General features: G+C 48.3%; 1 protein-coding gene across 3 annotated transcripts; it reads left to right on the plus strand.

The window, feature by feature from the left end:
• The first annotated feature begins 10,966 nt into the window (after positions 1–10,966).
• NR2F2 (nuclear receptor subfamily 2 group F member 2) lies at positions 10,967–23,842 on the plus strand. Of its 3 annotated transcripts, none has more exons than XM_036278110.1 (3): positions 10,967–11,387; positions 19,133–19,660; positions 22,323–23,842. In XM_036278110.1, exons 1-3 carry the CDS (start codon positions 11,345–11,347, stop codon positions 22,595–22,597), a joined length of 846 nt encoding a protein of 281 aa, XP_036134003.1. In that variant the 5' UTR covers positions 10,967–11,344; the 3' UTR covers positions 22,598–23,842. The 3 variants fall into 3 exon arrangements, with proteins under 3 accessions (XP_036134003.1, XP_036134001.1, XP_036134002.1); XM_036278108.1 differs by lacking the exon at positions 10,967–11,387 and adding an exon at positions 16,498–17,579; XM_036278109.1 differs by lacking the exon at positions 10,967–11,387 and adding an exon at positions 18,217–18,922.
• Positions 23,843–24,095: the final 253 nt, after the last annotated feature.

Raw genomic sequence — 24,095 nt, forward strand, 5'->3', positions numbered from 1 at the left:
TCCACTCTATCTGAAGATAAATGGAAAAATATCCTTGGGTGAGGACTAAAAATAAAATACTACTAATAATAATATTCCTACATTGGAAAACCTCTGAGTACTAAGAGTCAACAGAAAATTGAAGAGATAATGCTACGACTATTTCTGAAACAAATCACCTTCGAAATTAGATATATGCAACACCATTAAATCATAAAAGAATAAGTGCATTTCTTTGATTATCGTTGTCATTCAATTAATCCAGTTCTGCTGTTCTCTACCTAAACTAGCTGGTCTCTCATAATTGCATCTTACCAAAGAATCAGATGACCATTAGGTCACAGGGACAGGGTTCAGGACTGGAAAATGCCACCCACTCTCCTTTGCCCTTCCACTAAAGGAGAGAAATATTTCAGAATAAAGAAAATCCATTTTATGAAACATTAAATGGTGGCTTCCAAGAAGTCTCCATACCCCGGCTCAAATACCATCTAACTTTGCTGGTGACCAGATGTCCGTGGGGTGTGAACTTGAAAACACATTGAGATCATGCATTATTTTGTTTAAGCCAACGAAGCATCATGAGATGGGGAATTGTTTGGGGAGCAGGATTATTCAAGAGTTGGGGCCTCAAGGTGTATGTCTATTTTAAAAAGAAATTTTCTGATCGCAGATAACTTCTCAATTTGATTTAGTGTCGAATGATAGTGATGGGGTTGATAAGTGAGCATTCATCAGTAATTCATCTTACGCTGGTAGAAATTTACAGCAAAGCAATGCTTTCCCAACAGTGACAAGCCCTATTAATCTTCTTCAGACACATTTCAATAGGTGTTCCCATCTGTGGCCAACATCTAAACACTCGGGCATCACCAGCGACTTGAAGACACCTTCATTTCAAGTTACACCAGTGAAAATGTGATACCAGATTGTACTCTATTTTTTAACCTAATTCTCTCTCTTCATTCAATTAGCCTTTCTTGCCTGGATTTTCTGCCCATGTGTAACATCATTTCCGAGGGAGAGCTCTCAAAGATTGGGTTTCTTAGAGATGCATAATCTCCCCAAGGTTAACCACCAACAACTTCTCGACAAATTAAAATTGCTTAGATTCCAGTTCTGACAGTCGCTGGCCTTTGTTGGCGTGTGTCTGAAGATAGTACAACTTGCTTAAATAAAGCTAGCCCGGCATTGAGGGGCTTAGGAGAAGGGCTAGGCTGTAAATCCATTTGGAGTTCATATTCCAAATGCAATTTATTATCTTCAATATGATGTTAATTTCAGTGCAGGGAAATGCGGGGAAAGATCAGGCATTTAGGGAAAAAAGGCTCGTGAAAAAGAAAGCAATGTGTTCAGATATCCAAACGCACTCAAACGCATCTGCCGTGAGTGAAGGAAATTCAATAATCACTTTAGGGATAGATTATTGTACTCAAACTGCCTTTCTTCTCCAAGCAGCGTGCTCTATCTGGCCGCCAGGTTAGTCTAGGTGGTAAATGTGGGGGTAGGGGGTGCTGCTTTGTGCCATTTGACCTCATCCTGGCTTTGGTCTGTGGGATTTACGCAGCAATTTCCCTGTGCACTTTAGAAATCTTTCCCAAGACGGACCTCTCTGACACATTCTTGTTTTCAGAAAGGCTAGATATATCTCTAATGAATGGAATTTTTTTCACTTCATTGAAGTTTTTTTGTCCATAGGTGCTGTGAAAAATACACGTTACCAGTATGTGTGTATGAACACCTATACATGCGAGAGAGCTAGACATTCTCAAAAATGTCTCCCTCCCTCCTACAAAGTATTTTTCACAATGATCATTGGAGTTTGTTATAGATCTCAGCAACCTTATTGTAGGTGGCAGGTTTAAATGTGCCATATTAATAACTTGTTATCCAAGACAAATTAAGTCCTATGTGTCAAAAGCACTCGGCACTGGATTATCTACAAGACAAGTATTTATTGAATAAATGTTGAGTCCAATTTCATTTTAATGTGACTGACTGTATGTTCCAGCCTCTTAGGCAGAGATAAAAACACTCAGACCTATAACTGTGTTGCAACATTACACCTAACTTGTCTGGTTCTATTATTGTCTCCTAACTTAGAATATGGAAAGAGGACTCTTTTTTTTTTTCTTTCTTTCTTTTTTTTTTTTTTTATGGTGGTGGTGGTGGTTCTGAACAGCATGAAGAGAGATAGAAAAACGGCTGGCGTTCAGCCTAAAGAGAAATCATTGAAACAAATTAATCCTATGCCGTTTAAATTGACATGGTAATCCATCACCCGAGAAGGCCCACTCTGAAAGCAATCTACAATCTGCCTTGCTCCTTCCCCAGCCCTGGAGGCACAAAGACAGATAGTAAAGGAAGGAGGGGGATAATCATAAAAGTTAGGAATGCCTTCGAAAATAATAACATGGGTTATATCAGTTCACACCGCCCTGTCTCTGCAAACCTCCTTTGGAAGGGAGGCATGAATTCGTAACAGTTGATTTTCTAAGTTTCTCCGAGGGGCAGGTTCTCTGCCACTGGGCTCTGGAAGTCGGCCTCCTTCTCGAGTCTTCCAGGCTGCTGACCCCGGTCTCACCACTGCCTGGGAGAACTGGCAAACTTGCCCAGAAACTTTGCCCAAAGTGGTCAGGGGCTTCCGAGGTGAGGTTTAGGATTGGGGCTTGTTTTTTTGCATTGTTGTTGTGATTTCTGGTGGGGGGGAAAGGGGACCAACTTTTGTTGTTCTTTTTTTATTATTATTATTTTTCTCCTCTAATCATCTCATTTTGGACTCAATGCAGAAGCATGTTAATGTGATTTTTAAAGGAAAACTTCTGTGACATCCCTAAACACTGAGGCATGCTATCATTGCCCCATTACGTTCTTTTTCCAACCTTCCTTCGGTCCTAGAATCAATGTGTTGTTAAAACTTGCTTAAGACTCCAAAATTCTTTATAAAACTCACGCAATCCGTCTTGGTAGATAGTTCAGATGGAAAAAAAAAAAAAAAAAACCCTTATAAAGAGCCCCTCTGCGAAAACAATGTGACTGTACTTTCAACAGACTGAGTCCTGCGGGTTTTTTGCTCTTTAATTCATTTATATATTGAATATTGTTCTTGTTTTTCTTTTTTTGGGGGGGGGGGCGGGCAGAGGGATGGAGAACCTCCCCTCCTCATGACTGTCTGGGCATTACACATTGAAACACAGAAATGAGTATTATATTTCATTTTAACAATGCATTAAGCTATAAAGGCAAGACAATTTGAAAATGATCTTTAATCTCAAAAATTCACTCTGTTAATAGACAGTGTTTGACAATAAAAACCCACATACCTCAGCGCCAAAGTAAAGAAGGCAGAGGGCATGGGTAGAAACTACACCCAACAGCTGCCCTGTTTAAGTTTATCTAGGATAGAGTTTCTTCCAGTTTATTAAGAAAACTTTATACGTTCCCATAACTTTAGAATAAACATCACACCTCTTTTCTATAATTAGAATTTTTATTCCCCGGTTTTTAAAAGGGGTGAATAATACTTGCATATTGGCTAATGCTTTTTCAAGTTTGTAAACGTAAAAGACAAATTAAAAGCATTTCCAGGATAAATAGGAAGAGAGTTCGAAGCTCTTATATAAAATATTAATCTACAGCCAGGCCAAGTTTAAGAGTTGGTTGGAAAGAAGAAAGTTGAGGTGTTTATGAGTGTCTTTCTTTTTAATAGAACCTGGGATATTTAAATAGCAGCTCTCTGAACAAAATCTCCTGCCTTTGAATTTGTTTTCAATTTATAAATAATGTAGACATCAGCAAATAGTATATCATTTTAAAAGCCATTAAAGTAACCAAAATTGTGTTAAAAAAAAAATCAGCGAATAAAATAAGCCTAAGACCTCATCACTCAGAGTAAACTATGAAGAAAAAAATATTCTTAAAGCACCATCCTCCCCCCCATTTAAAAAGTTCACAGTGCTGCTTTCTTTCTAATTACTTGGCAATATGGCAATCAAAGTATCTGCAAAATGAAAACCTGCAACAGAACTTTGGGACTTGATAGATAATTTGTTACTATACGCTCTGCAAAGAAATAAGGTTGCCTAATTTTTTTTTTTTTTTTTTTTACTTATTCTCCCTGGCATGTGATGTGATGTAGTCCTGTGAAGAAATACCCAACGTGCCATTTTTCACTGAAGTCAATATTCCCTGCCTTGTACGTTTTCGCTTTTGCTTTAAACTATTTTAATTAATATTGTCTAAATCAGTTTACTTCAGCCGAGCACATCGTAACCTCTTCAATGAGGTTGATTAATTTATGAAAAATTGTAATGGACAAATAGGAAAAGGACCTATTCTCTATGCTCTATTCAAAATGAAAAAAAAAAAAAAACCTAATGTGCATTTTATTTAAATGTTACACTTTGCAAACTCTCAAATAGATACCTCCTTTGGTCAAGAAGCTGAATATTATGTTCAGCACCCCCCTCTTGATTTTTCTTAGACCTTTATTTTACTATACCTTTAACATTTCAGGTAGTTAGCCTTTTAATTGGAGAAATGCAACTGATAATTAAATAATTAGTTATGTCTTCTAAATTCATGCATAATGTTTTTCTCTTATGGTAGTGTGTCTGTCTTTGTCCATAGACTGACTTCTCTAATCACACACTTTACATTGAAACTGGGGTACTTTGAGCCTTCTAAAAAACAAGTCTTTCAATTATTTTTCTCCTGAAATTCACCTTGAGCCTGTAGTTAAAGGAAATTAAATCAGGTAAATCCCTTTTGTTGTTCTGTTTGTATTTTATTTCAGTACGTGGCTACAGCTAATTAACAGTATTAATTTATCTGGATATTTGGCTTAGGAACACCTTAACATTTAAATGACTGGCACCTGATACTATTTGATGCTTTGCTTCACATACCAAAAATGGACTGTCATTTTAAAGGCTGCATGATCAGGCTGTTGAGAAAGAGAAAACCTAGAAAATCAGACAATCTTCTCTCACTCTGTCCACTTATAAATGAGAACTGATGCCCACATGTCTTTAGAACTTTGTCGGCAGGAGATGCTTTGCAGCACAATATTAAACGCATGGACAGCCCACATCAGACTTGATGAAATGGTCAGCACATCCTTTATGCTAGCATCCTTAGCTAGAGTCGGTTTTCTTTATATTCTCCAACTCACTGGAATGTAAAATAAACAGCATAGCCCATTGTTGGGTTTTTAAATAAATAGAGCAGGCAAAAGATGTTCACCTTTTGTTGAAATGCCCCACCAAAGCAACCAACGTGAAAATGGACATTTTTTTTTTTTTTACTTTGAAGTGTCTTTCTATGACTCTGCAAGGCACAATAGCTTTACCATCACTAAGTTGCTCCAGCGTGTATTTCCACAATAGTGATGCCAAGGAGCTCATTCAGAACTATTCTTTGCATGATTCTTGCCAGACCTCCAGCATGTACATATATAACAGCCTCTATCTAGTGCTTGAGAATATGAGCCTTTAATCCATCAAGAAACTTCCAATACCCAGGTACACACACCTTCACACACTCTGCCTAACTACTGAATATAATGCCACCAGGCGTAAGTCATCAGAATATATTTCCCTAATTCCATCCAGATTCTTCTGGCTATAATTTGGCTACTGACAAGAGTCTAAAGTAGCTTAAAGGTAAAATATATATTGAGTTTGGGTTTTTTTTTTTTTACCCCCTCTCCCACAATAATCTAGTATTGGATACATATGAGAAATACTGTTAAACCAAACTGGGTGGTCAGTTAAATGGAAGGGAGTATTTCACTATGTGATGTTTGTTTGTTTTTTATTTCCCAAAGTCCATCTCCAAGAAGTGAACTGCCTTTATAGATAAGACTTGTCTTTCTGAATGAAAACATGCTTTCCCCGGAAGGGGGCTGGGAGAGGACCAGGAAGGGCAGAGAGTTCCAAACCCTTCAACTACAGTGAATCTCCCTTCCTCCCCACCCCCTTTTTTCCTACGGCCCCTTTGGTATATTAGTGTAGTTAACCTTCGCTGGTCAAGACGGAGAAGGGTTAATGGAGAACCCGGCTCCTGCCAGCCTCCAGGTCAGCGATGATGCTCTCTGCCGCAGCTCCCATCCAAGGAGTTAGATGATGACCGAGGGTGGCACTTGGGCACCAATTGCCTGGCACCTGAATGGATCGCTCCAATCCATTGGGATTCTTTTTTTTTTTTTTTTTTTTAATTCTCCCTTCTGGAACACCATTAATTGGATCTGCAGTCATATTTCCTGTTGCACCAAAGAGCAAAGCAGGCCAGCCCGAGTTACATTCCTCCAGCTGCCAAGAAAATCCAGCAACTGGGGGAGATGATAGATAGATAGATAGATGGATAGATGGATGGATAGACAGATCGATGGATAGATAGATAGATAGATAATCAAGCTATCAGTGTCTCCAGAAAAAGCAGATTTTTTAGGAAAAGGAGCAGGAAAAGAAGAAGAGTCTTCCCTTTCCTAACTTTATGCCCCTCCTTCCCCCCCAAAATTAGTGCCTCTTGATTCTTTCCAGCTGTTTGGAAGCTCAAGGCTTGTCCACAGTAGCCAGCGAGGGAGCCTCCCACTCCCAGAAATGCAAATCCAGTTCTGTGCCAGGACTTGGCTGATTGAGTTTGGGGAGCAGACTCCCCACCCCCCCCAAAGCCTTGTGAACTTCAGCAAACCCTATAGCCTTTTCAGGCTTGCCCCACCCAGCCTTGGGGTCCCAGACTGAGGCCATCGCTGGAGGGTGGTTTTGACACCTCTAAAGCTAGATCCCCATCCTGGAGAGGACGAAGACGTCCCGGGGACTTTGTTGGTGTGTGTCAGCCTGTCCCCACCTTCCTCCTCAGTCTCAGACTTCTTTCCACCTGCCCAGAAGCCCTGAACCTGGGATCACTGGCCCTGCGGTCCCCTGCGGTTCCGCCACCAGGCTCTGGACGCCGGGTGGGTGGCAGGGAGAAGCAAGCCAGGCTGGGCCGCTACATCCTCTTTAGAAATATTCAAGGAGATGAGGGACAGAGATGGATCAAGGAGAAAGTTGGAGGATGCTGCGGGTCTCGGCGGGGGGTGTGGGAGGAAATGTACGCGGTTTGGGCCACAGCTTGGCTCCAGGAGGCTGCCCCTGGAGAGACCGCCCAGTAGAGGAACCTGCCCGTGTCCCCGCGTCGGGCCTGCGATCCACTCGCCGTGGCCACCTCGCCACTGCCACTCACGGCGTGATCCCGTGGTTCCCAAGCCCCCGGCCAGCCGCCGCGGCCCGCGCAGCCCTCATTCAGCCCGGGGCAGCCGACCAGTGCGGATGCCCGGCCGCTCGCTGCGCCCTGGCGTCGCCCGTCGAGGAGGGAGGGACACAGGCCTGCGCCGGGAGCTCTCTGCGGTGGTCGGGCCGCCCCCTTCGAGGCTCGCTCCCCCCTCTCAGCCTCGCCAAATCCCTGAAAGCCCCGACTCCCTTCGTCACCCCGGGGGCTTCTAATCACCCGGTATCGATTTCCCTAACTCTTTTCATCCCGTTGAAGACACATCTTAAAACACTCCAGCTCGGAGTGTGCTCTGGGCTTTATCCACACTAATAAAATGATTTACCCTTCTCTCTGCGCTCTCCGCACAGAGGAAAATCGTTCGAGCCCCGGCTATTTGTGTGTGATCAGTAAATATTTAGTGCGGTGACATCCTCTGCTAGGCTTCGGATCGATTCGGGGCCCACCAGGAGGTGCGCACGGTCCGGGCGGGGCAGCGCCGGCCCTCCGAGGGGGTCCCTCCCGCCCTCACCGCTGGCGCTGATTTACGGCCTCCGAAACCAGCAAAGGGGGGCAAAAGCGCTCCTGGAAAATTGGCTTTTCAACCTTTTTACTTTTGACATCCAGCCGCCTCCCCAGGCTCTGATTCTCGTCCCTTCTCCCCCAGCCCGCTCCCGACCCAGGGCGTCCTGTGCGCCCCGCGCGCCCTCGGTGCGGGCATCTGGCTGGGCAGGCGCCCCCGCGGCCCGGGGACCACCTATCCCACCCGTCACAGCCCTGCGCCTTGACACCGGGAGGCCCGGGCCCCTGCTCCGGGGGCTGTCGCCTTCCGGCCAGATGCACTCAGCCCGCCCACACCTCGGAGGACGGAGAGCGAGTGGAGAAGCCCCGAGTCGCATTCACCGAACCCGGAGCTCCTCTTCGGCGACCTTTCTTCCTGCCCTCGGTCCTTCCCCACTTCTGCGCCTGGGCCTCGACGCCCCTCGGGCAGGATGGCATCGGGTGGAAACTTTACTTCCCACGCCGAAAAGCTTCTGCTTCCTTAGAAGCGAAAAAGCACTTGGTTTGGACGTGTTGGAAGGGGGCCTCCTACCCTAATCTTGGTTTCCAGAGGGCTGCGGCCGCGACAGGGACAGTGTCTGTGTCCCTCTGCCTCTCCCGGCCTCCCCGGGGCGCACACTCTCTCCTTACAGAGGGCTGCGCCCTGAACCCAGACACCAAGCAGAGGGCCCGACCCAACGTGGGGAACGGCGCACACTCGCCACCTCCTACGGGACCCGCCACCTCTGGGACCGCCACATTGTCTGAGCTGGAGGGTGTGAGCGATACTAACCGCCTGGGCTCCATCGCCTTCTTCGGCCAGAGGCGCGGACCTGGGGGTTCCAACACTGCCGCCCACCTGTTAGCGGGCCTGCCTCCTTGTCACCTGAGGCCGGGGCCTCTGCGATCCTCCCGGGGCCCAGGGAAGGAGGTGAGCGACCTTGCTCACCACGCACCCCTCCCCGACACCGGCGCCCTGTCCTTTGTCTTACCCATGATTTTCTAAACCGCCTTATCTGCAGACTATATCTTTATACTAATGCATACTTAATTGGTCCGTCTTGACTGTCCATATAAAACAATTTAATTAGGGTGCTTTCTTGCTTTGGAGAGCAAAGAAAAAAAAAATCTGCCCAGTGCTCATTGTAGTTAGTCCCAATACAGGCAGAAAATGTAGCACACGTTTTTGGTTGAAAGAGCACCTCTGTGCCCATTGAAGGGCGTTGATCCGAAAAGACAGAAAGGACAAATAAAATCGATTTGAAGCGACCCTCTCTGTCCCTTTCACACCATTCAGAAACTCCATTCCTTCTAAGACAAAGACCAGTGCCTTGGGAATTCTCTGGGAAAGAGAGGACTCCAGTCCCACAAGCCTAGGGCACTTTTTAAAAATCCTCAATATTGCACTTAAAACCGCTCTCGGTGCTGTGCCCCCCAGAGCGGGGTTCAGAGGGTTCCCCTCCGAAGCGCCAGGCTGTGTGGCTGACAACCTCCTACACCTCCCTGTGCTCGGCCTTCCGGCCAGACCAGCCTTTCAGGGTTAGTGCAGCCCTCACCTTTGACCCCCAAGATCGCAGTGGCTGCCAGAAGGTGCAAAGCTACCACTCAGGCCGAAGTTAAAAGCAAACAAAGCGCAAAAATATTTCTCTGCTCCCCAAGCCAGGGAACCCAGTTCTGGTTCCGCGCCTGAGTCGCCTTACCCAGGAACCACTTCCACCCTCAACTTTATTTTCTTCTGTTTGCAATGAACTGCCCTAGCCACCTAGAAAGGAGAGGGCTGGAGTTGTCAAGGCTGCATGTCGCTGGGTTGCAGCGAGTTGTCCTCCATTAGCAACCTGAATGCCAGGTTATCCGACAGGCGCCCAGACCGGGGAAGGCGGTCATCCATCAGACCTGGCTGGGAGGGGAGGGGGGAGGGGAGGAGAGAGGAGGGGAGGGGAGAGGCTGGGCTGCGATCACCTTCACTTGCCCTGAGCCCAGCCCCCCTGCTCAACTATCCCTCGACCTTCTGCTGGGGTTAAAGGGGGCGGGGGCGAAAAGGGGGGGGCGCCCCCCAGTTACACAAGTGGCCTCGTTCTCGGAGAGAATGAGTTCACCACCTCCCAAAGGATCTTCACTATCCATCTACTCTGCGTAACTGATGAGATAAACCGCAAGGAAAAACTTCTGTAGCCCATATTTATGGTATTAATGAATAGTTAAAAAAAGATTTACACTTCTTATGATCAATATTCTGAGTTATTTCCCTCAAAGTATATAATTACAGTGTCTTCAGAGTTTTCATCATTGTTTTTGAGGTGGCAAAACCATTTGTAATTTTCATTAGCCAGTAAACATGTAATTAACATTCAGCACTGTGTTTAACTTAATTCCTGTTTAAGACAAGGACAAGGAGCAGCCGAAGAGCTTTGGTTCCATTTGTCAAGTCTGACATACATCTTACCATACAGTTTCCTAAAATAAAAGACCCGTGTTCCCCCATTATTCTTCTCTTAAAACAAAACAAAACAAAAAAATCCATTAGTTAAAACTGTATTAAACTGCAAGGGGCAGCATACTTTATTCTCATTTTCTCTTGTTACTGTATTCCCCGCTGCCTTTATTCATTTTTGGGGGGTGGGGGTATGGAAGAGGCGAATTAAGCATTCATTATCTGATGACAAGAAATGGGGGCCCCCTCCCCCCAAAAGGAACAGGTTTCCTCTTTAGGAAAGTTCTAGAATGGGGACTGGGAATGGAGGGGGGGGCACGAATCCGCAGGGGCGAGGGGAAAATCACTTGGGGGAACTTGAGTTAAAAGTAGAAAAATGAGGATTCCAATGGATTCTTAGGAAAAGCGTTACTCTTCTGCTGCAAGTTCTATCTTTGATTCAGGGTGAGGAGAGACTGTCAGCCAGGCAGGGGATGCAGCTTTCCCCCCCTCCTCTCCCACCTCTGTTTTTTTTCCAACTTGCTTTAGGATTAGCCTCCATCCCTCTCGACCCCAAACAGTGGAATTTGGCTGTGCCTCGGGTCGTCTTGCCTTGCAGGATCGCCCGGAGTTGGCGGTTTTCTGCTGAGGCTGAGCCGTTTTGCCCCAGCCTCCCGACTAAACTCATTAAGTTGGGAGATTTTTTTCAATTGGACGGGTGTTTTTAAAGTCTCCTCTTTCCAGCCCCAAACAAGGTGTAACAACGCACTCTTCCTTCTAAGGAATGAGATGAGAGACAAGGATCACTCCAGACATCTCCTACCTACGGTTTGGGGTTTTTTTTTCTTAAAGGCGAGGCTTGCATTCCTCAGCAGCTATGTACAAGCTCCCTGAAACCTCTCTAAAGTTAGTGTGCAGGGTTTTCCAAGGCTGAGCGCGCCTGATACATGGGAAAGCACTTCCTTGAGGTAGAAGACCTCTCCTTTCACCCTTCGACTGGTTCCCTGCAGGCTAGTGCCTACTTTTTATCAGTTTGCACAATCGCTTAGATAAACACCGAGGAAGAGAGTCTCTTTAATTATCAAAGACACATCTTTTCAGGGGTCCAACAAAGCGTGTATTTCACCCGCCAAACTAAAGGAGAGTTATTCCAGTTTTAGAAGAAAGATGCAAGCGATTTGGGACCTTGAACAAGGCAAATATGGTTTTGGTATGTTTGCTTACAGTATTTTATTTTTTCTCTCTCTCTTTCTCTCTCTCTCTCTCTCTCTCTCTCCTCTTACTTTTCTCCTTGTGCTGTGTGGGGTTGGGGATGACTTGGGGATTTTTTAAAATCGGGTGGCTAATGTGTATGAAATGCCTAGGACTGTGGTTTAAGGGGTTCGGGGAAGGGGGGACAGTCAATTCAATGCATTGCCATATTTTATTACATGTGTGTGGTGATGGGGGGGGGGGGGGAGAGGAGGGAAATACAATTGCGAAGATGCCAAAATCTGGTTAAACCGAAGCGTAAAGACTGCGGTGCCTCCCCTCTGGTCCCCGCTGCTCAAACTCATCGCCTCCGGTAGAGCAAAACTGCAAACCAGTCCTCTAAGCGTGTTTTTTTCCCCCGAGCCATAGATGACTCGGTTTTCTAGCAAAGGGGCTGCTAGGCTCGCTCTAAGGATCCGAATTGACTGTTCGATTGGCCGCTGAGCTGCAACCTTGTGCATCTGACAAGCAGCCAGGCGGGGAGGGAGGCGAGCTGTGCCCGGCGCCTCGGCCCGGCGCGGGGTGGCGAGCGCTCGGTTAAGCTAGGAGGACAATCGCGACGAAGAAGGGTACTCACCATCCGGCGGGGTGGTGGAGCTGGCTTGCGGCTTGCAGGCAAACGTTTACCTTTTTGCTGTCTATTGCAACCGCGCCGGGCTGACTTAAGAAGCAATTCTGGGCTCTGTCCAGAACGTTCAAGGATCGGGTCCTCATTTTTAAAAAGCCAGCGAGAGAGACGACAGAGACCGAGAAAGAAAAAGAGAGGAGGGGGTGAGAGGGACGCACATACACCCAGTTCAGGGAGGGGGAAAAAAAAATCATCACCTCTCAGCCAGTGATTCGGGAAACGCAAGAGGTGGCGACATCCAGGTCCGGTCCAACCAAGCCAGAGCCAATTAATTTTAAATCCTGGGAAATGATTCCGATTAAAATGTACAGAAGTTTCATTCTCCTATGCCTACTAAAGTCGTTTCCCTTTAAGAGCTCCTTGTCTTTTAAAGTTGAATTTTAGGCAGCGAGGACTCTTACGCTAGGGGGCAGACAGATACTGTACTTATTCCAATCTTAAGCAATTTTTTCCCTCCCAGCATATGCTCTGATTTAGCACTGTAAATTTTTCAGAGGACCCAACTCTGACAGCCCCTGGTGATTTTCAAAGTACCACAAGCCAGTGGTTAAAAATTGCATTGACTTGGAAGTTGGAAGGACACAATGGAAGCCCCTTTTCCTATTCATGGAGCTCCAGTGTGGTGGAGGAGAAAAACACACACGGACTAGATTGAGGGGAAGGAGGGATTCAATGAATCCTGGCGGACAGAGCTGGTTTCTACTGAGTTCAGAGTTAAACTCGGCATTTGCTGGGGTCTGTATTCATATCGTGATTTAATCTGTGAAGAATTACAGCAGTCAGTCCACTTTCTGTAATAAAATCATATTCCTGGGTGGGTTTTCTTCTTTGCTTTTGATTCCCAGAGTAAGACAAATGTTTTTCCAACTTTCTCGGGCCAAATTAAAGCTTGCCATTCCTCTCATTAAAATAAATTTACATCTGCAATAAAAGAGTGGGCTAGATTTTTTTTTTTTGAAACGCTAACAGTATATTGATATTTATCAGTGAATCTTAGAGCTGTTTTATTTCAGCTGTTTCATTTATTAAAGCATCTCTAAATAAGATTTTTAAATATTTTCCTTTTATTTTATTTTCTGTCTGCAGTCCTTTTATGTAGTAAAATTAACTACAATTAATACCTTTTTTGGGGGGTGGGGGGCTTTTTAATAGCATCTGCATAACTATGAATGAGCCCTAACATACAGAGTGAAACATTTTTTACTTCATGGCATCTCAGTGGTCATGAGCCCAGCAGGCTCCAATTCTGTTGGGAAATTCTTCATTTTAAATTTGAGGCCATCAAAGTGGACTTCAAATAGCAAATATCTCTAAGTGGACTGGGGAAACTCTTCCCCCTCCGAATTTTCCAACTGCATGTTTGTAAAAGGTGTATCTTGCTGTGGAAGTGTCGATACATGAGGCAAAATTCAGATTCCCCCATAATCAATTATTCTCTCTTCTATGACATTGAAATGGGAACACCCATCAGAATCCCTATTGCAACCCCAGCCCACTGCTGAGCGAGCCCCTAATCTACTGACATTTGTGCCACTAGGCAATTTCTCGAATCATAGAGATTGAAAGGGGGAAAAAAAATTCCTTCCCTGGAATAATTTCTTTTTCATGCTTCTGGTTCTCTTTTGGAGAAAGTTAGATTGTGCCTCTAATCAACCTGACATTCTCAGCCTGCCTCGCCCTGTGGCAGTCTCATTACACACGAGGTTTATGATAGTTCACTGTCTACTATAGGGTTTGGGGTTTTGTATTTGTTTGTGTTTTTTTTGTTTTGGTTTTCTTTTACAACTTTCAAATAATCCCAATACCTGCAGCTTTCGTGAAATATGTGATTTTAGCAGAGAAAGGGTGGGAACTAAGAAGGTTTCAGAAATGAAGCGGAAAGAGGATTTTTTTTTTTTCTTCCCTAAAATCTAGCCCCTATCTATCTACGTCTCCACTTAGTCTCTAACTTGGATTCTGCCTGTGTGTGTAAAGGGTATTAAACGCAAAATGAAATCTACACATGTCAATTTTATGTGTGGTTGATTTTTTTCTTAAAAAATGCTTCATCTTTTTGATGTTTTGAACTCTCAAGGATGCTTTCTTGTGGTTGTTCATTACTATTTATATGTGTTCACGTTTCCTGTGGCTCGGCGTGTTTTGTGTAAAATATTTTAATTGTTCATAAACCTGGTTAGCTTACAAATTTACAGGTTTCTCTTGGTGCAAAGTGTGTGTGACGGAGTCACAGTTTTCTTTTGTGGATATGGAATCATCAAAACCCACTAACTCGTCCTAATCAAACAGAAAGGTGCATTGGAATAGAGTGTGTTCTGGGGGAAGGGGGGCAATTCTAGATGTTTGATGTTTAAAGCCCAGCGCCCTGGAATTTAGAGACACACCATCTGGATGATTTTAGCCCATTGAACAGAATGGCAGAGACTATGAAGTTGGTCTTATTGGAGTGGATTTCTTGGGGTAGAATATGGCTGGTATGTGGTTCTTTTGAGTTGTACTGGTATTATTCCTAATTTGGGACAGAATCTCTGGGTGTGTTTTTATGGCTGTATGAATGCTTTAAAGAAACTTAAGGAACAATGAAGTCCGGACTCCACTGTTCTATGACCTAGAAGCAGAGTCGCTGAAGTCTTTGTCTGGGTACATGGACAAAAGTATATCTCATACATGTACGCTTACATGTGTGTGCAGAGGGTACAAACAGGGGAGGCTGTGAGGCGACCCCTGCTAGCCCAGCAGCAGGAAGATCGGTCTTTTCCTCTCTCACCATGACTGGGTGTGTGGCAGGATGTTGGCTTCCGAGTTAGCCAAAACCAACCAGAGAGGATAAAGTTGAGAAAAATTTATTTTAATTGCGTCATGACAATGAGATGAAGTCTATTTCTGCTTCTTAGCATCCGAGATGCTTTATTTGAGCAATTAAAATGTCAGGCCACATACCTGTGAAATGTTAACCCTACAAGGCAAAGACAGACTCTGAACCGCTTTTTCCCCTCTTTAAAAAAAAAAAAAAAAAAGCCAACAAACCAAGCAAGTGATCAGAGTCAATTAAGAGAAGGGTCTACCATCACCTGGCTTGGGCCAAAGCTTTCGTTTGGAAATTGCCCGCAAGCTCGGCTCGCAGCACCTTCCCACCCCCACCCACTACCCCTCTGCAAAGAAACCGGGGAACTTTTCGCTTTCTCCGGCGTCGTGGGCACAAAGATGCGCCGGGAGTCCCGGGTGGTGCGCGAGCGCTGGGTTTCGTGGCATCGCCAAGTTGCGAGAGGCGAAGTCCTCGATTCCATCCAAAGCCTCTCGCGGAGCCTTTAAGAGGCGTTTTGTCTGCGCGCCGCGTTCCTCTCTCCGCTGGGGCGGAAACCTCGGGTGCGGGGTGCGGGATGCGCAGAGCGCGGGGGCCGCGCGCCCGGGGCCGCCCCGGGCCCATCCCCCGCTCGGCGGCGGCGGGGACGCCACTGCCCCCACCCTGTCCCCCTGCGCCCCCCGCGCGCCCCGAGCCGCGGCGCCGCTCGCGCTAGGACCGAGCTGAGCCCGCGGCCGCCATGGCGGGGCCGCCGCGCTCCGGCCAATGACGGCGAGGGGGCGGCGCGCGCGCGCCTGGCCAGGCCAACCCCGGCTGCTGCCTTATAAGGCGCGCCGTCGCCATGGCAACGTGCGCTAAGTTGCAGCAGTCGTGTCAAAGTTCACTATATAGAGAGCTCAGTGAGCTGATCGCGGAGAAGCCACTTCTGCCAGCCCCGGCGCCTATAAATCGCATTCCCTCCCGCGCCCCCCTTTTTAGCATATTTGATCACTTTGATTCTCTGTTCTTTTCTCTCCGCGGTGTGTGTGTGCGTGCGCGCGTGTGTGTTTTCTTCTCCTCCTCCTCCTCTCCCGAGTTGCCTCCTTTCTCCGGGTGCCGTGCTGCCTTTTTTTCCCTCTTTCATTCTTTCTCTCCGTCTTTCTCTCCCCGCTCTGCGCACGAAGGATGTGCTTCTAGGTGGTGATCTGCCCTCCTCTCTCTCTTTTATCATTTCTCCCCCGCCGCCGGCGAGTTGACTCTTTCCCTATGTGTGTGAGGCGGCGGCGGCAGCAGCACCAGCGGCTCCGGCGGCGGCAGCAGCGGCAGCAGCGGCTTCAGCGGCGGCGGCGGCGCTAGACGCGGCGGCTCCGGGCCCGACCCGGCGGCTTCGGCGGCGGCGGCGGCGGCTCCGGCGGCGGCGGCGGCCCGCAGGGATCGGCGAGCGGCCTCCATCCGGCGCGAGCGGGCGGCGGCGGCCGGAGCGAGCCAGGCGCGCGCCGGGCGCCCGGGGCAGGCGGCGGCAGCGGCCCAGCGCCAGGACGACGCCGCGCAGCGCCGGACGCGGACCACTTTCATGCTGATTCCCCCGGACCCGGGCAGCGCTCCGGCCACTCCGCGGGCCGCCGGCCTCCGCCCCGGCCTGCCCGGCTCTCTGGGCGCGCCCGCGCCCGGCGCCTCCGCTCTCCTAGTCCTCTCGATTTCGATGGCTTTCCTGAATGGCTGACTGTGGGCTGCCCTGGACTTGGCCCCCGGACAGTCGCCTCTCCTCCTTCTCTTCCTCCTCCTCCTCCTCCTTCTCCTCCTCCTCCTCCTCCAACTCCTCGGCACACCAGCTCTGAGAGCAGGAGAGTGAACGAGAGAGGGAGGGAGAGAGTGAGAGCGAGCGAGATCTTTGGAGAGATTTTTTTTTCTGCCTCCTACTTCTCTCTTGAAGCCAGACAATCGACTTGCAGCTCTCCCTCCCCTCCCTCTCTCCACGTTCTGCTCTCACTCGCTCTCCCCCGGCCCTTCCCCACCCCTCCCGGCGGAAAGCCCCCCGAAACCAACAAAGCTGAGCCGAGGGACACAAACAAAACAAACACACCGGGCCAGACAAGCCATCGACAAAACTTTGCAAAAGCAGAAACAAAAAAGGAAAAACTAACCAACCTCAACCAACCAGCCCCCGAGCCACCCGGGGCGCCCTCCCGCGCCCTCTCGCACCCTCGCACACACAAAAGGCGGCGCACCGGAGCCCGCGACCCGGGAGCCGCCGCCGCCCGCAGCCAGGGGAGCAGGAAGTCCGGACGCGGCCCCCATAGATATGGCAATGGTAGTCAGCACGTGGCGCGACCCCCAGGACGAGGTGCCCGGCTCGCAGGGCAGCCAGGCCTCGCAGGCGCCGCCCGTGCCCGGCCCGCCGCCCGGCGCCCCACACACGCCACAGACGCCCGGCCAAGGGGGCCCGGCCAGCACACCGGCCCAGACGGCGGCCGGCGGCCAGGGCGGCCCTGGCGGTCCAGGCGGCGACAAGCAGCAGCAGCAGCAGCACATCGAGTGTGTGGTATGCGGGGACAAGTCGAGCGGCAAGCACTACGGCCAGTTCACGTGCGAGGGCTGCAAGAGCTTCTTCAAGCGCAGCGTGCGGAGGAACCTGAGCTACACGTGCCGCGCCAACCGGAACTGTCCCATCGACCAGCACCACCGCAACCAGTGCCAGTACTGTCGCCTCAAAAAGTGCCTCAAAGTGGGCATGAGACGGGAAGGTATCGGCCTCTCATTTCTCCCCCCCCCCCCCTCGCCTGGGGTCCCGGGGCCCTGGGTGCGTTTGGCTAGCCTGCTCTGGGTAAGGACCCTGGAGCCCCAGCTCTGCCCTGCAGCCCAAAGGGGGTTGCTACTAGAAGCAAGTTCTGCACTGGAACCCACACCCCCCTCCCCCAGATCCGAGATCCGCATGCTTTGGCCGACTGATCTCCACTCTCTCTTTGGGCCGGTTTGCGTGGATTGTGAGTTCCTTCGAGTTCGCCTTTCTGCAAGGGATGGGTGCCGTTTGCAGTTGTGGTTTTAAAGCCTGGTTTACTTATCGCCCTCTCTCTTTCTCTCTTCTCAGTTTCTCTCTCTCTCCCCTGGTTTTTCCTGCATGTTCAACATATGTCCCTCCTCCCCACCTCTCCCCAGCCCCCACCCTCTCAAAAAAAAAACCAACCTGAGATTGTACTTTTGTACGGGAGGTTCAAATTACAAATGGCAATTTTATGCACTTCGCCGTATTAACGCTGCCGCCCGGGCTGCGCTCATGTGACCCTCCGTGGATTAACATTCTGCTCAAAAAAATTCCTGTTTTCTTTTTTCCTTTCACTTTTGAAAGGAGGAGAGCGCGATAGGGACTTAGGGGAAGGGTGGGCGAGGGCCCCGGGCGGCTGCTTTCGCTCTGCGCGAGTTGGGTCTTTGTGATAGAAAATTCGCCGAGCACTGCGAGTCGGGCTCGGCCAATGGCGCGCCGGGCGCCGGGCGCGGGCTCCGGGTTGGGGCCAGCGATCGCCGGGGTTTCTTTGTGTTTCTGGGAGAGCGGGTCCCCCCGTCCGGCGTCAGATAACAGCCCCGGCCCGAGCCTGGCCGGCGCTCCCCGGCCCTCCCGGGCCCTACGCGGGCTGCGCCGGCCGCTTGCTCCCCGCCTCTCCCCGGCTTCCTCCCGCCGTGGCCGGCCTCTCTCTCCGCCCTCTCTCTCGGTCTCCGTTCTCCGAGCACACTGATCAGACTGCCGCCAGATCTCAGCTCTCCTCTCGTTTCTCACCGGAGTCTCCCGCCCGGCTGGGGCTGGGGCTGGGGCTGGGGCTGCGGGGTTTGGGGGAGAGTCGTTCCGGGGCGGCCACAGGCCGTCTGGGGCGAACCCTTGTGTCTTTTGTAAAAGAGTCTCTCCCTCCCCACCCCACCCCCCAGACTCGCCCCTCCCGCTCCCTCTCCTCCAATCAATAAGAAATATCAGCTGTTTAGCAGTAAAGAAGAAAGATGCCCCCAGAATGTATATCCCGCCCACCGCGCCGGGGACCCCGAGGCAAAGTGGCCAATGCTGGGTCCTCGGCGGCCCAGCTCCGAGCGGGCCTCGGAGGCAAGTGTGTCGCTGAGCCGCCAGAGCTGGCCTGGGTGTGACTGGAGAGGAGGGCTCCTCTGGCGACTCCCAGGCGCTCTGGTTGGAGGGCAGGCCTCCTGTTCTTGCGCAGGGTCTGGGTCAGGTGGGGGTCGGGCTGGGGCAGGCCCTGCTAGGGGCGCTGGGGACCAAGGCTGGTCATTAACCAAGGAGTGTCTTTCTTCCCCACAGCGGTACAGAGAGGCAGGATGCCGCCCACCCAGCCGACCCACGGGCAGTTTGCGCTGACCAACGGGGACCCCCTCAACTGCCACTCGTACCTGTCGGGATATATTTCTCTGTTGCTGCGCGCCGAGCCCTATCCCACGTCGCGTTTCGGCAGCCAGTGCATGCAGCCCAACAACATCATGGGCATCGAGAACATTTGCGAACTGGCCGCGCGGATGCTCTTCAGCGCCGTGGAGTGGGCCCGGAACATCCCCTTCTTCCCTGACCTGCAGATCACCGACCAGGTGGCCCTGCTTCGCCTCACCTGGAGCGAGCTGTTTGTGCTGAACGCGGCTCAGTGCTCCATGCCTCTCCACGTTGCCCCGCTCCTGGCCGCCGCAGGCCTCCACGCCTCCCCCATGTCCGCCGACCGGGTGGTCGCCTTTATGGACCACATACGGATCTTCCAAGAGCAAGTGGAGAAGCTCAAGGCCCTGCACGTTGACTCCGCTGAGTACAGCTGCCTCAAGGCCATAGTCCTGTTCACCTCAGGTAGGAAGGAGCCTTCTCTTCTCGTGCCCAAGGGCCTCTAGCCCAGAGTTAGGGCCCAGACAACTTGGGAGTCCCCAGAGCCAACCAACCTGCTCCTTGACAGGCCAAACTGTTGAGTGCAACTTGGATGAGAACTTTGAATAGCTGCTGGGCCCCACCAGGCCTGTGTGGGAGAGGGGAGGAAGACTGGGCTGCAGGAAGGATGCTTCAGACTCAGATTCTCTCAAAATGGGCCAAGGGGAGGCCTCTCTGGCTGCTGCCCTCCTGCTGGGCTGGGATGTGAGCTAAACCCCCTTAGCCCAGGCCCCCTGGGCCACTGAGCCTGTGGAATCTTGTCTACCCCACGGTTCTCTCTGTCGCCCTGGCTTAGCCTCTAGGAGATGCCCCTGGGCACTGGGGCGGTCCCAGCATCATCTTGCAGGGGAAAGTTTGCCCGTTAACTTAACAGGAGTTGGAGCTCCAGGCAAATCCAACCAGAGGGCACCAATTTTGAAAATCATATTCTGATGAAAACAATGCAGACTGCCAGAAAGGGGCCAGAGGAAAAGGGGGGGTGGTATCAGAACTCTTCAGCATGTCTGCAGGGGGTTGAAGATCCCAGCCTCTTGCTTACCCTGCTTAGGCACACACAAGGTAATTTCCAAACAACTCCAAGTGTCTGCCAACTTGGGCTGGGTATGAATGTTGCTGGAGATATAAAACCATCATTGACTGCATTATGAAATCTAATTAGTTTGCATGTAGTTTAACCTGTGTGAGTAATAGATCTAATATTAATTAACTCTTGAGGCTAAATGATTTTTGAAAGTGGCTGGCTTTCCACTTTGGGCCACACCTGAGCCTTTGGCTGCCTCCAGGCTGAGTTCAGCCTAGCACAGGTGGGTGGAAATCACCCCCCCCCTTCTTGTTCTAAGTTGACAGCTGATCCCTTTGTCAAGGCCGAGAGGGAAAAGGGGTTCCCAAGTCAGCATACCAACCATTTGGACGTGGGCAGGGCTTGGAACCAAGTCACCCACTGTTTTTTCAACTTGAAATCAGAACAGTGGGAGAGAGCTTTGTGATTTCATGTGGCAGACAAAAAAATCCACAGTCTCTTCCTTATTGTTTGAAGGAAACCTGGGGACCCAAGTCATTAGCTGCATCTATTGTAGGTTCTGAGTCTTTTCTGGATTGCTGTTTTTTACATAAAAGCCCCCACCGCCACCCCAAATTGTGGCTTCAAAAGTCCTCAGGTGATCAATGAAAGGGCAGTGTCTGGGCAAGGAAGAGCTGTATGCAAAGGCTTGAATCTGGATTATTTTCCTCGGGGGACCTGTCATAACGGGAACGTTTGCTGATACAAACATAAGAGCAGGACAGTTCCCTACCCCACAGCTACCTCCAGCCCTGCCTCACAGTCCCTCACCCAGCTCACATTCCCAGGCCATGGGGGTGGCTGTTAATTTCTTGATATCATTGTTAGCTCTTAGCCTTACCCTTGGTCTCTCAAGGCAAGAAATGCCTGATACTGTCGTAACAGTTTAATTTATTACTATTTGTAAAATGTAGAGGCCTGTGTGGGGAATACAAATCACCCCACAAAGAGATAAAGGCTCCTGTTATCTGATTCAGAGCCAGTGCGATGCTCAGGGAAGGAGGTTTATGCAAACAGATATTTTAATTCCTGACCACAGACACCTATGCCGTGTGCAGACAGGCAGAGTACTGGAAACACACATGAAAAGATTGCAAGTGGGTTCTGGTTCGTGGGGCGGAGGTGGTGATGGCTGTTTTCTTCGAAGCCCCGTTTTAAGATTCACAGTGTGTATGTGTTAGCCCCCGTCTTGTCTGGGGAGCCCCAAAAGGTCAGGTCACAACCTGCACCGCCTTCACTGAGAAGCCTCTCATCTCAAAGGCACTTATTGTATTTTTACGTATCAGAAAAAGAAAAGTGTTTTCCTGAAGATAACGGGGAGGAGGGTTCCCTTTGGAGGGACCTGGGTTTTTTAAAAAAATAAATAAAGGGGGGTAGGAGAAAAAGGGAGAGAGAAGAAAGGGGGGAAAGAAACAGCTCAAATGAACAGAGAGATCACAGTTTGCATGGCTGCCCTTCAATAGGCTAAACTGACAAGATCAGTTTTAAAGGGCCACTTAAATCAGTTTCAAAGACTGGAGAAAAATGAGTCGTCCTCTTTGGGGACAATCTGAGGCTGGGTCGTGGACGCCATTCCTCGGTGCTGGGCCAGGTTGTCACCCCCCCACACTCTATAATTATAAGCCTAACTATTATTTACAGAGGGGGAGAGGGAGGAGCATTAGCACTTTTGGTTTCATCCGTTTGTCTTTCTGTTTACTGACTTGAGACAGATTTTAGCCAATGCACTTTGCTTGGGCCTCCCAGTGACGAAGCCAGGGGACGGGGACAGTGAAAGCCTGTAGCAGCCCAGAGCTGGGTTTTATTTTTAAGCAAATACCCCAGGACCATCTCCTGCTCTCTCCTCACTCTCACCCCCACCCCCCAAGTTTTCAGTCCTAGGCATTTCCTCCAACTCTGGTTGGGGCAGTTTGGGTAATATACACACACCTCTTGTGACCCATTTCAAACCTCTTAATCTGATGACTGAATTCTTCTTCTTCTTTTTTTCTTTCTTTTTTTTTTTTTTTTTTTTTTACTTTCTTCCAGATGCCTGTGGTCTCTCTGATGTAGCCCATGTGGAAAGTTTGCAGGAAAAGTCCCAGTGTGCTTTGGAAGAGTACGTTAGGAGCCAGTACCCCAACCAACCAACGCGATTCGGGAAGCTTTTGCTTCGCCTCCCTTCTCTGCGTACCGTCTCCTCCTCAGTCATAGAGCAATTGTTTTTCGTCCGTTTGGTAGGTAAAACCCCCATCGAAACCCTCATCCGGGATATGTTACTGTCCGGCAGCAGTTTTAACTGGCCGTATATGGCAATTCAATAAAAAAAAAAAAAAAAAAAAAAAAAGATCACCATAAGGGGGAGAGAAAGAAAAGGCAAAAGACTCGTTTGTTTGCTTAAATTCCTTCTGTTAAGAAAGGATATAAAAGGATGTTACAAGTTTGCTAGAAGAAGAGAGGGGAAGAATTTAATGGACTGTGAATTTCCAAAAATTTAAAAGACTGTCAAATGAACTTTCACAGAATGCATTAAAAAAAAAAAAAAAATACAAAAAACTCCTGTGTCGGTCAGAACAACATGCTACTTATCAATTTTTTTTTTTTGTACAAAAAGGAAATTAGTCTTTTTTTCTTTTTTTTTTTGGTAAATTTTTGAAAACTATTGCTAAAAGTGCATTTAAGGAGATTGGGAGAAAATTAGCAGAATGGAGAAAGTAAGTCTTTTTTTTTTTTTCCAAATTATTAATTGTCCTGTGTCTATGTACCTCTAGCTGTTACTTTTTTTTTTTTTTTTTTGTACTTTCCTGGTTCCAAACCAGTTTATTCTGTGGTTCTATAATAAGTTTTGATATAATCTTGGCTTCTTAAAAACTGTGTATCCTTAAAATATATGTTCTCCAAGAATTAAAACTGAGTCCATGAAAATATCATAGGAAGACATAAAACTTTAAAAGGAAACTCAAAGATGATGGAAACGCACTTATAGGTGATGACCAAAAATTTTAGGTGAACTTAAACTCTTTCATTTGAGAACTAGAGGAACCACATGTAACACTTAACTCTCCCTACCCTGCCCCCCCCCCTAAAAAAAGACACCAAGACAAACCTAGCTTTTTAAAAATATTTTAAGAAAGAGAATGAACTGTGGAATTTATTGGCAGCCAAGGAATGTGTCCAAGACACATGCTGAGGTTTTGAATAAAAAGTGAACTTTTGTAATTGGAATTGGGTCCCGCTTAGTTCTTGAATTGTTATGAAAATCCTATATCTGTTTGTATATTTGCAAACCCTTTGTATTATAATTGTTGATATTCCCTTTTTAAAAAATACCATTGAAATCAGCATGACAAAATAACACTGTTGGCACTTATAGATAATGTGATTGATTCAGTATCTTAGAGTTTACAGTTTGTGTTTTAAAAAAAACTGAAGGTTTTTTTTTTAAGTGCAACATTTCTGTATACTGTAAAAGTTATAATAACTGAACTGTTTGGTCGAGTCTTTGTGTGTTATATTCCAAGGAAAATTTGAAAGTATTCAGAAATTAAAATATTATTTGATATCTGAAACCCTGTTTGGCTGTCCCCACTCACTGTCTTTCCATGGAGAAGGCCCCTGTGAGCTCTTGGTGAGTAGGGCTGATCCTCAGTTTGTTCAAAAGCGGAGTAATGTATTTACTTGCTTAATTTGGGTATGTGGGGGGGGGCTGAAGTTAATGGTTTATCTATGGTTTAGGAAGTGCCATACTGATATAGTAAACCACCCCCCTTCACCTAATCCCCTTTTTAATTAAAAATGGATTTTCCAGGAAAAAAAAAAAAA

The sequence above is a fragment of the Molossus molossus genome, unplaced genomic scaffold, assembly GCF_014108415.1.
Source record: "Molossus molossus isolate mMolMol1 unplaced genomic scaffold, mMolMol1.p scaffold_m16_p_24, whole genome shotgun sequence".
Taxonomy (NCBI): domain Eukaryota; kingdom Metazoa; phylum Chordata; class Mammalia; order Chiroptera; family Molossidae; genus Molossus; species Molossus molossus.

Excerpts from the sequence above, each read along its gene's own strand:
- NR2F2 (XM_036278108.1), top strand. The coding sequence starts at position 17,138 with ATGGCAATGGTAGTCAGCACGTGGCGCGACCCCCAGGACGAGGTGCCC. Across the intron at positions 17,580-19,132 it reads AGTGGGCATGAGACGGGAAG|CGGTACAGAGAGGCAGGATG; the intron begins GTATCGGCCTCT and ends TCTTCCCCACAG. Across the intron at positions 19,661-22,322 it reads CATAGTCCTGTTCACCTCAG|ATGCCTGTGGTCTCTCTGAT; the intron begins GTAGGAAGGAGC and ends ACTTTCTTCCAG.